The following is a 14,707-nucleotide window of genomic DNA, read 5'->3' on the forward strand; positions in this document are numbered from 1 at the left end:
GAAAAAAAATTATATAAATGTGGTATCGCTGTAATTGCACTGATCCTTAGACTAAAGCTGTCTTAACACTGTTATCGCACAGTGAACTATATTTAAAAAAAACCTCAAAAAACAAATCCTGAATTGCTGGTTTCCCATAAATCTTAATAGAAAACAATCAAAAAATATTATGTGCCCTCACATGATTCTGAGAGCAGAAATATAGAAAAATTATACGTCTCAAAATATGGCGATGCAAAAATTTTTTTTCTATAAAAAGGGTTTTTTTAATGTGTGACAGCAGCCAAACATAAAAAAATATATAAAACTGTTATTGCGACTCAACATTATAAAATTCTGTTAAGCATCTGCGGGTTCAAGGTGCTGACCACACATCTAAATAAGTTCCTTGAGGGGTGTTGTTTCCAAAAAGGTGTCACTTGTGAGTGGTTTCCAATGTTTAAAAATGGGTAGACGTGGATTCACTCTGTGCTGCTGAATAAGTGTAAGTCCGGACGTTTGTCATATAGAATGTGGCTTTATTCAACGCGTTTCACAGTTCTCAGACTCCTTCATCAGGAAAATACCACAGATGTACCTGTGCTTTAATTCCTGTGAAGACCCAAAGAGTTAATAAACTTCTTGAATGCAGTTTTGTGCATTCTGAGGGTACAGTTTTTAGAATGGTGTCACTTTTGGATATTTTCTGTCACATAGGCTCCTCAAAGTCACTTCAAATGTGATGTGGCCCCTAAAAAAATTGGTTTTGTAAATATTATTGAAAAAATGAGAAATTGCTGATTAACTTTTCATCCTCATAACTTCCTAATTAAAAAAAATAATGTTTCAAAACTTATGCTGATACAAAGTAGACATGTAGTAAATTGTATTTATTAACTATTTTGTGTAATATAACTCTCTGATTTAAGGGTATAAAATAATAATTTAGAAAATTGGAAAACTTTCAACATTTTCCTGAAAATTCCAATATCTTCACCAATAATCAGAAAAAAATATCGACCATAATTTACCACTATCACGAAGTACAATATGTCGCTAAAAACAATCTCAGAATCACTGGGACATGTTGAAGTGTTCCAGAGTCTTTGCCTCATAAAGTGACACTGGTCAGAACTGAAAAAATTGGCCCATGAAGTTTAAAACAGGATCTGGTGCGCAAAGGTTAATTATGTTGAATTAAAATTCCTATTCTAATAGAAATCTCACACATAATGTCGTTTTTCAGAAAGGTATTATATGTACGTCATATGATTATAAGGAGTCTGATGATGAAGAGGAGCTGGACAACAACAGGATTGAAGAGCTGGACCAACCCATAAACTCCGCAGATCTTCCCATTGCTGTGGACTGGAATGCCGATCTCCCCAACAATATCCAAGTTCCCAGAATAGACCTTCATAGCTTAATCCTAGACTTTGGGGCAGTCTCATTCATTGATATTACCGGCATGAAAGCACTGAAAGGAGTGAGTATGACAGTACAGTTGTTCTGATATGGTAATATTTATCAGCCTTCTGGGACTTGATCGGCTAATTTTTTGTCTTAATAATTAAATAACAAATCATTCTCAAATTTATGATGCGTTTTTGTGCTTCTGAGTTTTAAGAAGCTGAAATTTATAACAGTTTAATAAGGTCCTCATAGTGGAGCCTTACATTAGTCAACCAAGGTCCTACAGAGTCAGATGGCCACCTACCAGTTTCTTTCCCTGACAAAAGGGTATCGTTAGTATGAAGGAGTAAAAAGTGGTTCGTTTTTCCAAGAGAAACACTATCATGTACCATACATACCGTACTCCTTTACTGTGGCCGTGAAAGAAATATCAACAGAAGATCTAAAATGTGAGGATTTCAGAGACCTACCTTAAAACCCATGGATCCCAGTGCAAAATCTTTAATAGATTCCACTGGTATCCTGCACTAATTATAATAATTTATATATATATATATATATATATATATATATATATATATATATATATATATATATATATTCCTGTTAAGGAATGGGCTAAAATCTGACATGCTAACTCACAAATTGAAGTGATTAATTAAAGGGAATGTGTCACAAGGTTTTTGCTTCCTTATCTGTAATGTCGGAAAAGAGACCCCGATTCAAATGATGTATCATTTAGATTACTGGATGCAGAAGTTGGGATAAATATAGAGTTCTTAGATTTAGCAATGCAGTAGAGCTGAGAAAGCTAACCCCACCCACAGCAGACTCTGCACATAGTCTATTGACAGTGAACTGCTTATCACAGGAGGAGGGAGGAGCCATACCGGGAAGTACATGCCAGCTCGCCAGGGCAATGATAATGACCCAGTGATAAAACCTTCATTGTAAGTAAGCAACAGCGCACAGCCTGTTAATTGACTCATCGTTGAATTCAGTGTTTTAACCCTTACCTCATGCTGTCCTCAGATTGCATAGTAAAAACCTGTTGACAGATTCCCTTTAACAAGGGTTGAAATTGACTGCCTTATTAATGTAATTATTTTACAGATTTTACAAGAATTTATCAAGGTTGATGTAGACACGTATATTGTTGCGGCAGACGGTAAGTTCCTAATTTTAGTTAATATATTGTAAAGGCCAAAATGAAAGAAATTTATTATTGAAAACTGATGCAAATAATTACAAATCTCACAGCAGACCACCACATTGCATTTGCAGTTCAGTAAATAATTTATGTATATGTCATACAAAATTAAAAATATGTTTTTGGATGTAGATGGTAACATAAATGATACTGATTTTATTTATTTCAATCCCCTGTTAGATACATTATTGTATGTATAATCTAACCTCTTTTTCTCCTCTTTCAGGATACATCGGGGGCTTATCTACAGCATTACAGAATGCTGTAGATAAGTCCCTGATGACGGTGAGCTTACCTCACCATCGATTTTGGGGGTGACAGGTTCCCTTTAATATATTGTAGTCATCATACTATATTAAGGCCCCTTCACATTAAGCGACGCTGCAGCGATACCGACAACGATCCGGATCGCTGCAGCATCGCTGTTTGGTCGCTGGAGAGCTGTCACACAGACCGCTCTCCAGCGACCAACGATGCCGGTAACCAGGGTAAACATCGGGTAACTAAGCGCAGAGCCGCGCTTAGTAACCCGATGTTTACCCTGGTTACCATCCTAAAAGTAAAAAAAACCAAACACTACATACTTACCTACAGCCGTCTGTCCTCCAGCGCTGTGCTCTGCACTCCTCCTGTACTGGCTGTGAGCACAGCGGCCGGAAAGCAGAGCGGTGACGTCACTGACGCTCACAGCCAGAGCAGGAGGAGTGCAGAGCACAGCGCTGGAGGACAGACAGCGGTAGGTAAGTATGTAGTGTTTGTTTTTTTTTACTTTTAGGATGGTAACCAGGGTAAACATCGGGTTACTAAGCGCGGCCCTGCGCTTAGTTACCCGATGTTTACCCTGGTTACCAGTGAAGACATCGCTGGATCGGTGTCACACACGCCGATCCAGCGATGTCAGCAGGAGTCCAGCGACGAAATAAAGTTCTGGACTTTATTCAGTGACCAACGATCTCCCAGCAGGGGCCTGATCGTTGGTCGCTGTCACACATAACGATTTCATTAACGATATCGTTGCTACGTCACAAAAAGCAACGATATCGTTAACAATATCGTTATGTGTGAAGGTACCTTTACACTGTGTACTTACAATTGCAAATTTTGCCTTTCTATCAAGCTAATTCTTCTCTTTTCTCTGTTCTATGTAGAAATAGGAAGTCTATTTTCCCAGCATGTATCATCCCCTCTTGAACTCCTGACCCAGCTGCTCCTCCCCCCTGCCATAGATATTTGCAATGGTTCATGACTTGTGCAGAGAAAATTGACCTCCTGTTTCTACTTAGCGCTTAGAAGGGTTTAGCTAGTCAGTTTTTAATCACGTGATATCACAGACCTACTGGAAAACAGAAGAATTATCTGGGTAGAAGGACAAAATGAGAAATTGTAAATACACAGTGCTATATAGTATGATACTTACAATATATTTAAAGGTTAAAAAATTTGATGGGAGTGCGTCTTTAATATACTGTCACAATTTTAAAAAGTTTTTAATAAGACTTTTAACAATCGATTTGTTATATTATGAATTGGCGCAGGTTTTGGGCACAGATCTGCCTGCGTGAATCTAGTTTCATAATCAATGTATACCACTGGAAATTTTTTCAGCTTCTGTCATTCTATAGAAATGCTTTGTGGTGAATTATTCAGTCTAGTGTTTCTTATGCCTGTCTGGAAACTATAGCCCACTGGAGTAAGGTGCGCCAAATTTATTTAGAGACAAGTCTCTTAATACATGTAGGACATACCGTATTTTCCGCTTTGTAAGACGCACTTTATTTCCCCCAAATTTGGGGGGGAAATGGGGGTGCATCTTACAAAGGGGATATACCACTTACAGGCTGGGATGAGGGGGTGTCCGCCGCCGCTGCGGCCCGCCACCGCTGTCACCTCGCCCGCCACCGCTGCTGCCCCGGGTGATGCTGGAGGCTCCGGTGCTGCGGGGGGCTCTGGCGACATTTTGTGAAAGACCAGAGCCCCCTGGCACTTCTTCCATCCGTTCCTGTATGACTGACTCCGGGAAAATGGCCGCCGGAATCTCGGGAGATGAGATTTCAGCGCTGAGATCTCATCTCTCGAGATTCCGGCGGCCATTTTCCCGGAGTTAGTCATACAGGAATGAATGGAACATCTCATCTCCTGAGATTCCGGCGGCCATTTTCCCAGAGTCAGTCATACAGGAACGCATGGAAGAAGTGCCAGGGGGCTCTGATCTTTCACAAAATGTCGCCAGAGCCCCCCGCAGCACCGGAGACAGCCCTGCAGACCCCCTCATCCCAGCTTGCAGCACAGGAGCCTCCTGCAGCACCGGAGCCCCCCTGCAGACCCTGTCATCCCAGCCTGCAGCACAGGAGCCCCCTGCAGCACAGAAGCCCCCCTGCAGACCCCCCTCATGCCAGCCTGCAGCAATGCTCCACTCCTGCCTCCAGCAACGACCCTGGGACCCTGATCCACCGCAGCCACAACCCCTGGTAAGTAATAAGACGCATGGATTATAAGACGCCCCACCAATTTATTAAAAAAAGTTTTTTCCTATTTTTCTCCTCAAAATTTGGGGTGCGTCTTATAATCCGGAGCGTCTTACAAAGCGAAAAATACGGTATTTTGGTGGTCCCAAAAATATATCTCATAAAGTTTTTGCACAGTTATCAACTGCGACAATTTTTATGATTATTTTTTTTATATGTAGAAGTACTAACACTTCCCGTGAATGTTTGAATAGACAAAGATGTGGTGCAAGTTTGCTTTAATTAACATTTAGCTCTGTTTATGAATTTATGCATATACTGTTGATTGATAAATACTCTAGATAAATTGCTCAAAAAGTTCCACGTAATTCCTACGGTTCCATATAGAACACATTCTCTAAACAGTGTGCTTTTAGTGTCACAAATAACCCAGATATTTAGTGCAAATTATATTGTCTGAAGAACCATACATTGCCAAAATAGCATTGCATACAACTACCATATTTTTCGGACTATAAGACACACTGGACCATAAAACACACCTAGATTTAGAGAGGGAAAATAAAAAAAATTGAAGCAAAAAATGTATTCATAACACACTGTTATTGGAGGGGGGCGGGAATTCTGCTGCTGACACTGTTATAGGGGTAGTGTCACCCAATTCTGTACTAATGTCCCACATCCTGGTATATATGATCCCCATTGTGGTATATATGGCCCCCCATCCTGATATACTGATACTTATGTTCCCATACAGCTATCTATGATCCCTATCCTGGTATATATGGCCCCCCGTCCAGGTATACATGGACCCCCATCCTGGTATACAAGGCCCCCCAACCCGGGTATATATGCCCCCCCACCCTGGTATACATGACCCCTCATCCTGGTATACATGGATACATAGACCTTTCACTCTGCACACATAAAAAATAAGCAACTTTACTCAACTTCAGAGTGGAAGCAGCGCATGATGTCACTGCCATGTGCCCCCACACACCAACGTCAGCTGCCAAAATACTCAGTGCTCCCCACTCCTGGGACTGTGGGTGTGGGAAGCAGTGAAAATTAATTTTCTTTAATAGTGGACACACGTGATAGCCCAGCCACTGCCAAGAATGAATATTCACTGCTCCACACGCTCACAGTCCTGCCAACTTCTTCAGTGTATAGAGGTGGGAGGGACTATGGGCGTGGGGAGCAGTGAATATTTTCTTTTATTAAAGAGCCTCTGGCTCCTGCCTTCTGTGACCCACACCTCCACCGCTCCCGCACCCCCCTAAACAGCCACACCTGGACTAAAAGGTATAGCAGGACTATATCATGCACCTCCCACTTTCCTCCAAAATATTTGGGGGAAAAAAGTGTGTCTTAAGCCAGAGTCACATTAGCGATATGCTAATGATACTCGGCTCCTGCTCTGCTGTGAACAGGACCCGAGTGTCAGTACTTTAAGCTCTGATCCTCTCGCATGAGAAGATCGCAGCACAGATGTGGAGGAGTCAGAGAAATGAATTTCTGCAGCTCCTCTGCTGCCGGTGTTGGCGGGAATCGCACTGCACTCGGGTGATATCAGAGTCCATTGTGATGTTTCACAGATTGAGATCTTAGGAGCCGAGAGACCAGGGCCTGCCACATCCTTGCACCGCTGAACACCACCTCCGCTCATCCTGGGTCTCTCATCATGTCCCCACTCCTGCCACCGCCAGCTTCCTGTTGCAGAGACCATGCCTTCTGGGACACTGCTCCACCGTAGCCATCCCCCTGATAAGCTACGATTAAAATGGACTATAAGATGCACCACCATTTTATTAAAAATTTGTTTTACTATTTTCCTCCCCAAAATTTGATGTGCATTTTATGGTCTGCAAAATACGGTAGCTGAGTGTTGTCTCACCATGTTTCAGTTTATAGATAGTGTAATTTCTTTTATTCCTTTTATAGCACAGTGAAGATCAGTTATGTTACGTTTCCTTTCTTAGAGAACACAGATACAAAATATAAATTTAAAAGTTCAGCCTTCTCAACATAATTTTTGACCACTTCACTCTTTTCATTCTGTAAAAATCCTATCTATAGCATCTTTGAATTTTTTTTTACTTTTGACATACCAACAAAATCCTTTTTTACTGCTTTTGGTCTCCCTTGCAAGTTTTACTTCATTACTGGCTTTAACTCTTCTAATGCTTGCCCTGTATTCTCTGCAGACATTATATTCTTCTTTAGCTATGCCCACCTCTTTCCTTTTTAGCAAGTGTTCTGTGCTCATCCATTCTGGTCTCTTTAAATGCTGCACATTCTTCCTTCTTTTCAGGATGGTTAGTGATTGAGCAGTGAGAATTTGATTTAGCAAAATCTTCCATTCTTCTTGGACATTTTTGTCCTTTAGAACACTCAGTCATTGAACATTTCCTTCCCTTTCTCCGAGTTCATTAAAATCTTACAGATCTTCCTCCTCTTGTAATCCAAAATTTAAGGATAGTATGATCGCTCCCTCCTAAATTCCCAGAAACCTTTATGGCCTCAACCATTTCCTCCCTGTTGATAAGAATTTGGTCCAAGATGGAAGATCCTCTGGTTTGCTCATCTACCTTTTGAAAGATAAAGTTGTCAGCGAGTGAAGATAAGAATTCTCTATACCCATTACTTTTGCCTGAGAGAGATTCCCAACAAATATCTGAATAGTTAAAATCTCCAACGATCACTATATCTTACTTTTTTTTACTTCTGATGTAAAGAGTTCATCCATATCTTCAGTCTGTCCAGGTGGCTTATAGTAAACACCTACAATAGTGTCCTTTCTGTTCTTCACTCCTTGTATTCTTACCCAAACAATTTCTATAGAGCTACCATTCTCTGAAGCTTGGATCTCTGTGAAGATATACACTTTCTTAACAAGCAATACAATACCATCTCCCCTTTTGTAAAGCCTGTTTCTTATAAATAAGTTGTAACCTTCAGGGTAAAACTATGCACTTGGTAGCTCTCAGTTAAATCTAATTATCTATGAAATGTCACCAATTGATTTAAGGTTGGTTCATATAAATATGCTTTTATTTGATAAAAAGTATTGAAGGTTTGTATGCCAATCATGTGTATCATCCCACTAATTTCAATGATGCCAATAACATCATATCTGTCTTCCTATGTTAGCAGTTCCAATTATTCTTGTTTGTTTCCCATACTCTGTGCCTCTGTAGAGACACATTTAAGTTTTAAATAAAGATAATTGGAGTGATGATTTCAAAAATTAAACATGATTTTATTGATACAATGATAAGTAACATACATAATCTTATACACAAACATTATTGAGGAAGGAAAAGATAGGATCCCAAACAGAAGCCCTGGGAATAAGGGATTGGGGTAAGAGGCAGTTCCACAAATTGCATAAGAAAACAGCATTGGAAGATCATGTAAACATACTCTCCTAGTGCAAATGTAGTAATATTGCAACAATCATAAAGTGCTTGTACTGAGAGGATCAACCATTAATTATAAACTGATAATGTGGAAAGCAGGGGCATAAAATAAATGTACTGCCCGTTTATAAGTCAAAATTTGGTGAAAGGTCATCTTTATTACAAAAGCATCCACATTTTCACCATTTCATTGTTCCAAGTTTGTGCCAAATGTTTTAGAAGCTCTTTCCTGTTCCAGCATTACTGTGACTTTGTGCACAAATGGAGGTCTATAAAGACCCATGTTTAATGTAGAGAAACTTGAGAAAACAGTGGGCCCTGACCTAAGACCCATGTCTTATAAATGCTGGATTCAGATAGAAAAATAGCTGTGATGTTAAAGTGCACTTAGTATTACAGATGATTTTTCAGAATAAGCTGTCATCATACGTAAATCAATAGAAAAAAACAACATGAAATGTTCAGATAAAGGATGAAACCATATCATATCAAAACATACCAAAAAAAAACCCAGAACCATAAAAAGTTGAGTCTGCAGTCCTCTATGGGACTGCCAACTACTGATTCGTGGCAGTATACAATTCTTACACTGTCACAATTTCCATCTTCCCCATACCGGTGGGCAATTGTGTTACCACATGTGTGATATTTGCATACTTGCAGTAATGGACCAACTAGACTCATTTGGCTTCTCTTAAAGCACCACTCCGGGTTTTTTTTATTTCAGCGCTGGAGTGGTGGCACCAAAATAGGTTCTTATATATTACCTTATTGTACTTACCAGCTACCAACTTCATCTGTTCTTGGTGCTTCTTGGCACTTCTCTGGTCCTCTTCTGCAGGTAGAGACCTGCCAGATTGCTCCAGTGTTTGCTGAGCGAGCCGGAGGACACTTCTCAAAGTAAGTATGAGAGCCAGAGTGAGGCCAGAATGAGGACCTCATAGACTTACATTGAGAACTTGTGACTTCTTATCAACTAGAAGTTGCAGTCACAAAATGGCAGAGAAGGTCCAGAGCAGAGCCAAGTCCAGCTAAAGACAGTGGCTGGTAAGTATATTACTAGGTGCAGGGAACATGTACTGTATTAGTGATACTACTACAGTAATAAATAAAAAAAACACTGGAGTGTTGCTTTAATAAATGAGAATTGAGAGAAACGCAGTCTTCTAGTCAGCACGTGACCACATCGTTATGAATTTTCAGTCTGCCATCACATAGGATAAAAACAATAAAATCATGAATTTTTTTTCAAAATTGTCAAATGATTTGACATAAATCTGACCAAACAGCAGCCATATGTAATTCACTTGTAACCATGAGCACATTTTCATCCAATAGATTCTGTGGTGGAAAAGTTAAAGCAAAGTTCATTTTTTGATGACAACATTAAAACGTCAATGCTTTTCCTAACTGTCCATGATGCAGTTCTTCACGTGCTGGAGAAAAAAGGCATGGAAGACGCATTAAAAAATGCGCTACACAAGGTAATCTCCATTATTGCTAAAGGCTGCAGTTTTTTTTAGCCAAATGTAGAAGTAAATACAGAAAAATGGAAAAGTACACGGGTGTATGTATTCCTTGTCCCCTCTGAAACTCATCTGATAATGGGCCCTATAAATGCTCAACATATTGAACACAGGCATTTCTATGTTAAAATAACTTGCTATTCATATGTTCAAGCCTATTCATGTCTTTTAACTGTTTCAAAAGATGTAAAGTGGTTAAAAGAAAAGTGACCTGACCATTCTTCTGGTGTGTTGGAAGACACCACAAACTAAATAAAGAAGTCTATGGGGAGCTGAAAGAGACAGGAAGAAGTTGCCTGGTGTTTTTTTGTATTTAAAAAAAGCTAAATAAATAGATTCCGTTTAAAAAACTTTTCTGAATTTAACCACTTTCCTTCGTTGGGAGTAATAGTAATAGACTCCTTCCCTTTGATATGGGCTCCGGTGCTGAGCCCACATCTTTCCCGGCACATGCCAGCTGTTTTGAACAGTTGACATGTTCAACTAACAGCGATCCACCCACGGTTGTTAACCTATTAAATGCCGCTGTCAATCTCTGACAGCGGCATTTAACTCGCACTTACCGGAAATCTCACCCATTGATGACCCCGTCATGTGATCACGGGTCACCGATGAGTTGGCATGACAACCAGAGGTCTCCAGCAGAGACATCTGGTATTATTGTACCTAATGTATTATTGTACCTAATAATACATATTGTATTATTAGGTACAATAATACATTGTACCCAAAGAAGTATACTACTACTCGTATTTTAAAATCTAAATGAAAAGTGTCATGAAAGTGGTTATGTGAGAAAGCTGGATCCATGTGATGCCCATGCCTCGATAAATTTCCATGAAAAGTTTTTAATTGCTTTTTTTCCTCAATGATTTTGCTACAGGACACAAACAATATTTCCTTCATCAATAGTGCTGCTAAAGAAAACATCTATTATGACATCAAGGTAAGTCTAATCCTTTACCTAATAAGAGCATCTGCTCTGAGCTGTAATCTACCTGATAGATCATAGTAGCATTGCTTTTCCTATTAGAGCAAGGCCAGGGTTTAAGTTAAAGGGGTTGTCCACTACTAGGACAACCCATTCTTGATCAAAATGTATGACTCTCAAAAAATAATAAAGCCTATACTCACTCTCCGTGCCTGCGGCGTTACTGCTGTGTGGGTACTAGTAGTTCTGGGGCCCCCATGCGGTTGTTTTGGCATGTGACGCTGGTGCCCAATCATCACTGGCGTCACTGATTATGCCTTCGGACAAATTGAACATGAAGAGGATGTCCGGGCTGCAGCGGATCTCGAACTTCCTTTTCCTGCCCAATTCGACAGGAGGCACCCCTAAATAAATTGATTGAGAAGTATAGTTTTTAAAATGGGGTCACTTTTAGGGGGTTCTGCTGTTCTGACACCTCAGGGGCTTTTCCAGTGAGTCATTGCACCCGCAAACCGTAACATTAAAATCTGCACTAGAATATGGCACTCCTTCCCTTTTGAGGCTTTCACTATGCCTGAAAGGTATTTCTCGATTAAATGTGGGGTATTGGTGCAGTCAGGCAAAATTATTACAACAGACTGAGGTCCAATTTTTCCTACTAGCTAAAATTTGGTGCTAAAACAACATTTTAGTGGTGAAAATGTAATTATTCTTTCTTTTTTGTGAAAAAAAGATAAATGTTATTTTTTTTTTTTCCTTCCTGGGCAGCACCTGAAGCGTTAATAAACTTCTTGAATGTGGTTTTACCTTTAGGGGCTCGGATTTTAGAATGATGTCACTTTTGGGTATTTTCTGTCATATAAGCCCCTCAAAGTCACTTCAAATGTGATGTGATCCCTAAAAATGGTTTTGCAAACTTTATTGGAAATATGAGAAATCATTGGTTCAAAAAATGTGATGATGTAAAGTAGACATGTGGGAAATGTTAGGGTATGTTTCCACAGTCAGTAAACACTGCGCGTTTGATGCTGCGTTTATCCGCAGCATCCAGATGTTACAGCATAGTGGATGGTATTTCATAAAATCCCATCTCCACTATGTGTGAAGGGATGCCTCCGGCTTCCCTGTGTAAACGAACATGCGGCTCGTCTTTCCAGACCGCAGCATGTCTATTTATCTTGCGGAGACGCTCCATCTCCACAAGATAAATATCACCGTCCAATGTATAGGATGCGGTGATCCTGCATGGTTCAATGAACAAATGCGGAATCACCGGCGTTCAAAAGCCGGCAGCGCTTTGGACGGAGCGGACATGTGCTGCGTCCAAAGCGCTGTCGGTTTCTGCCCGTGGAAACATACACTTGCATGTTAACTATTTTGTGTGACATGACTCTCTGGTTTAAGGACATAAAAATTTAAAGTTTGAAAATTGCAAAATGTAAATTTTTTTGCAACATTTCAGATTTTTTCACAAATAAACACAAGTCACATTGAATAAGTTTTAACACTATCAAGATGTACATTCTCAGCATTAGTAGGATCCGTTGAAGTGTTCCAGAGTTATTACCACACAAATTGACACTGGTCAGAATTGTAAAAGTTGACCTGGTCATGAAGGTGAAAACAGGCTTGGGGGCTAAGGGGTTAAAGCACCACTTCAGCAATTTTTATTTTAAGCACTGGAGTGGCGCTTTAACTGTAAGCCCTTTTCTCCCCTTCTTATACTTCACCTTTTACCAACGTCGCTCCAGTCCCGTGGTGCCATCTGTGCCTGTAACTTCTAAGTGGTCGAAGGTCAGAAGTTATGTCACAAGAGCTCAATGTGAGTCTACGAGAGCCAGTTTTCCAGCAAACCTACATATCCTTTATACCATGATGTTCACAGATTGGACTGCATTATACAACATGTTCCCTTTAATATCTGCGCAGAGCTTTCACTGGTGATGCAAATCAATAAAAATATAATTGTCACATCGTTTCTTACATTTTAATTTACACCTACAATTGAAAACAGTGGAATAAGTCTAAAAGTCTATATGAAAACAGAAAATAACTACTGGAATCAGGATTCCAATCTACATAAACTGAGTAATTGGTATCAATTCTCCCATTGAACGAGTCGCTAGAAATTTTTTTCCTTGCCTAGTCAAGTCCAGTGCTGATTAACTATTGTACAAGTGCATTTAGGTGATCAGTAGAATACACCTTCCATTGTCAAATACAGATTAGAGGAGAGTTAGCCACCATGAAATAGTGTGGATAGAAAGCATGTAACAACCCATCTGTACCTAGCGATGGCTTCTATTGCTTTTACGGCTTTATCCAAGTTACTAATAATTTTTTCTTTTGTTATAGGTGGGAAGTGAAACAAAATTTTAGGTATCGTACCTGTCAGTGGAAGACTCCATGTTGGCTCATGTATGCTGTTAATATATTCAACAGACGAAATGTACAGGGAACATTATTTATTAAATCATTGACAGACTGCCATGAAAATATTAACAAATAATCATAACATTATAGTTTGTGCATTATTTTTTTCAAACTCTGCAGTACTGTTGCTTCTAAATTATTTTCTCCAGTTGTATGTATTCATATAGCATTTACAATATATTTTGTTATGTAGCCATTTTTCCCACCTTCCCACTTCCTATTAAACTATGTAGGAACAGTGCTCATTCCCACAATAGGAGATGGAGCACTGGTAATTTATTGATTACTTACACTTCGCTGCCTTTTGGCGTTAAGCTCTGGGTTGAAGTACAGTTATGATTTAAAACGTATTATGTAAGTTATTTTCTGTGGGTGATGGCTATGTACTGTTTTTTTCAGAGCTATGAGCTATGATCAGTTACTGCGGCTTAGGGCTCATACTCACTTGCATGAAATACGGCCGAGTCTCGCATGGTAACACCCGACTCTGCCGCCGGCACTTGGTAGCGGAGCATGCAGCTCCATGTATTGCTATGCGACCGCACGCTCCGCTCTGGAGTGCCGGCGGCAGAGCCGGGTTTTAACATGCGAGACTCGGCCATCTTTCACAGAAGTCAGTATGAGCCCTTAGGCCTGGTTTCAATTCATCAGTTGTGTCCACTCAGTTGTGTTATTTCCCTGAGCCGGACGCTACTGATGTCAAAGTATTCCACTTTGCAGTGCGTCAGACCGACGTCCATAGTTGGTTTAGGACGGCATTAGTGCAAGATGCAAAAGAACTAAAGTTTTGTCATAAAGAAGGTCTAAAATATATAACAATTTTATATAGAATTTATTGTTTTTATTAATGTGATTTAATTCTAGCCATAACCATAAGTCAGGGTTATTGCTATAAATGTAATAAATGTTTCACAATGATCAATGTATCGGTTTTATATAAATATTCAAAATATTTTTGCCATGTCTCTTTATTTTTTGAGAAACAAATGATAATAAACCCAAGTGATCATTGCGATGACTGAAGGACATAAAGATTTCCATGGTTTCAGGGCCTCTACATGAATACGGGAAACTATTAAGATGGATTCTTTCTCTGAACTATCCACACCACTTAGCTATTCCCATGAGACACCTTGATGTTCATCCTTGCACCCCTATACTAGGGATCTGGTCTTTACTGCAAAGGCCCCTGTCCAAGGAATATATGATGTGATGGACGACCGTGAAGCAAGACGGCAGCAGGATAGCCAACATGCTTGGTCAAAACCTGGGGGGTGGTGAAAAGGACAAAATGAGTAGGCAGGACAAAGTAAAGGGCAAGGTCAGAG

General features: G+C 39.8%; 1 protein-coding gene across 2 annotated transcripts in view; it reads left to right on the top strand.

The window, feature by feature from the left end:
- Nucleotides 1-14,332, top strand: part of LOC138676113 (chloride anion exchanger-like) — a 91,887-nt gene extending 77,555 nt beyond the window's left edge. The window contains exons 17-21 of one of the 2 annotated variants that reach the window (XM_069765041.1): nucleotides 1,226-1,465; nucleotides 2,506-2,560; nucleotides 9,828-9,973; nucleotides 10,899-10,961; nucleotides 13,302-14,322. In XM_069765041.1, coding sequence (XP_069621142.1) covers nucleotides 1,226-1,465; nucleotides 2,506-2,560; nucleotides 9,828-9,973; nucleotides 10,899-10,961; nucleotides 13,302-13,325 — 528 coding nt within the window. In that variant the 3' untranslated portion in view covers nucleotides 13,326-14,322. Of the gene's footprint in view, nucleotides 1-1,225; nucleotides 1,466-2,505; nucleotides 2,561-9,827; nucleotides 9,974-10,898; nucleotides 10,962-13,301 lie in introns of both variants that reach the window. The other variant, XM_069765040.1, reaches the window with a different exon arrangement.
- The last annotated feature ends 375 nt before the right edge of the window (nucleotides 14,333-14,707 follow it).

This window comes from Ranitomeya imitator, chromosome 4 (assembly GCF_032444005.1).
Source record: "Ranitomeya imitator isolate aRanImi1 chromosome 4, aRanImi1.pri, whole genome shotgun sequence".
Classification (NCBI taxonomy): domain Eukaryota; kingdom Metazoa; phylum Chordata; class Amphibia; order Anura; family Dendrobatidae; genus Ranitomeya; species Ranitomeya imitator.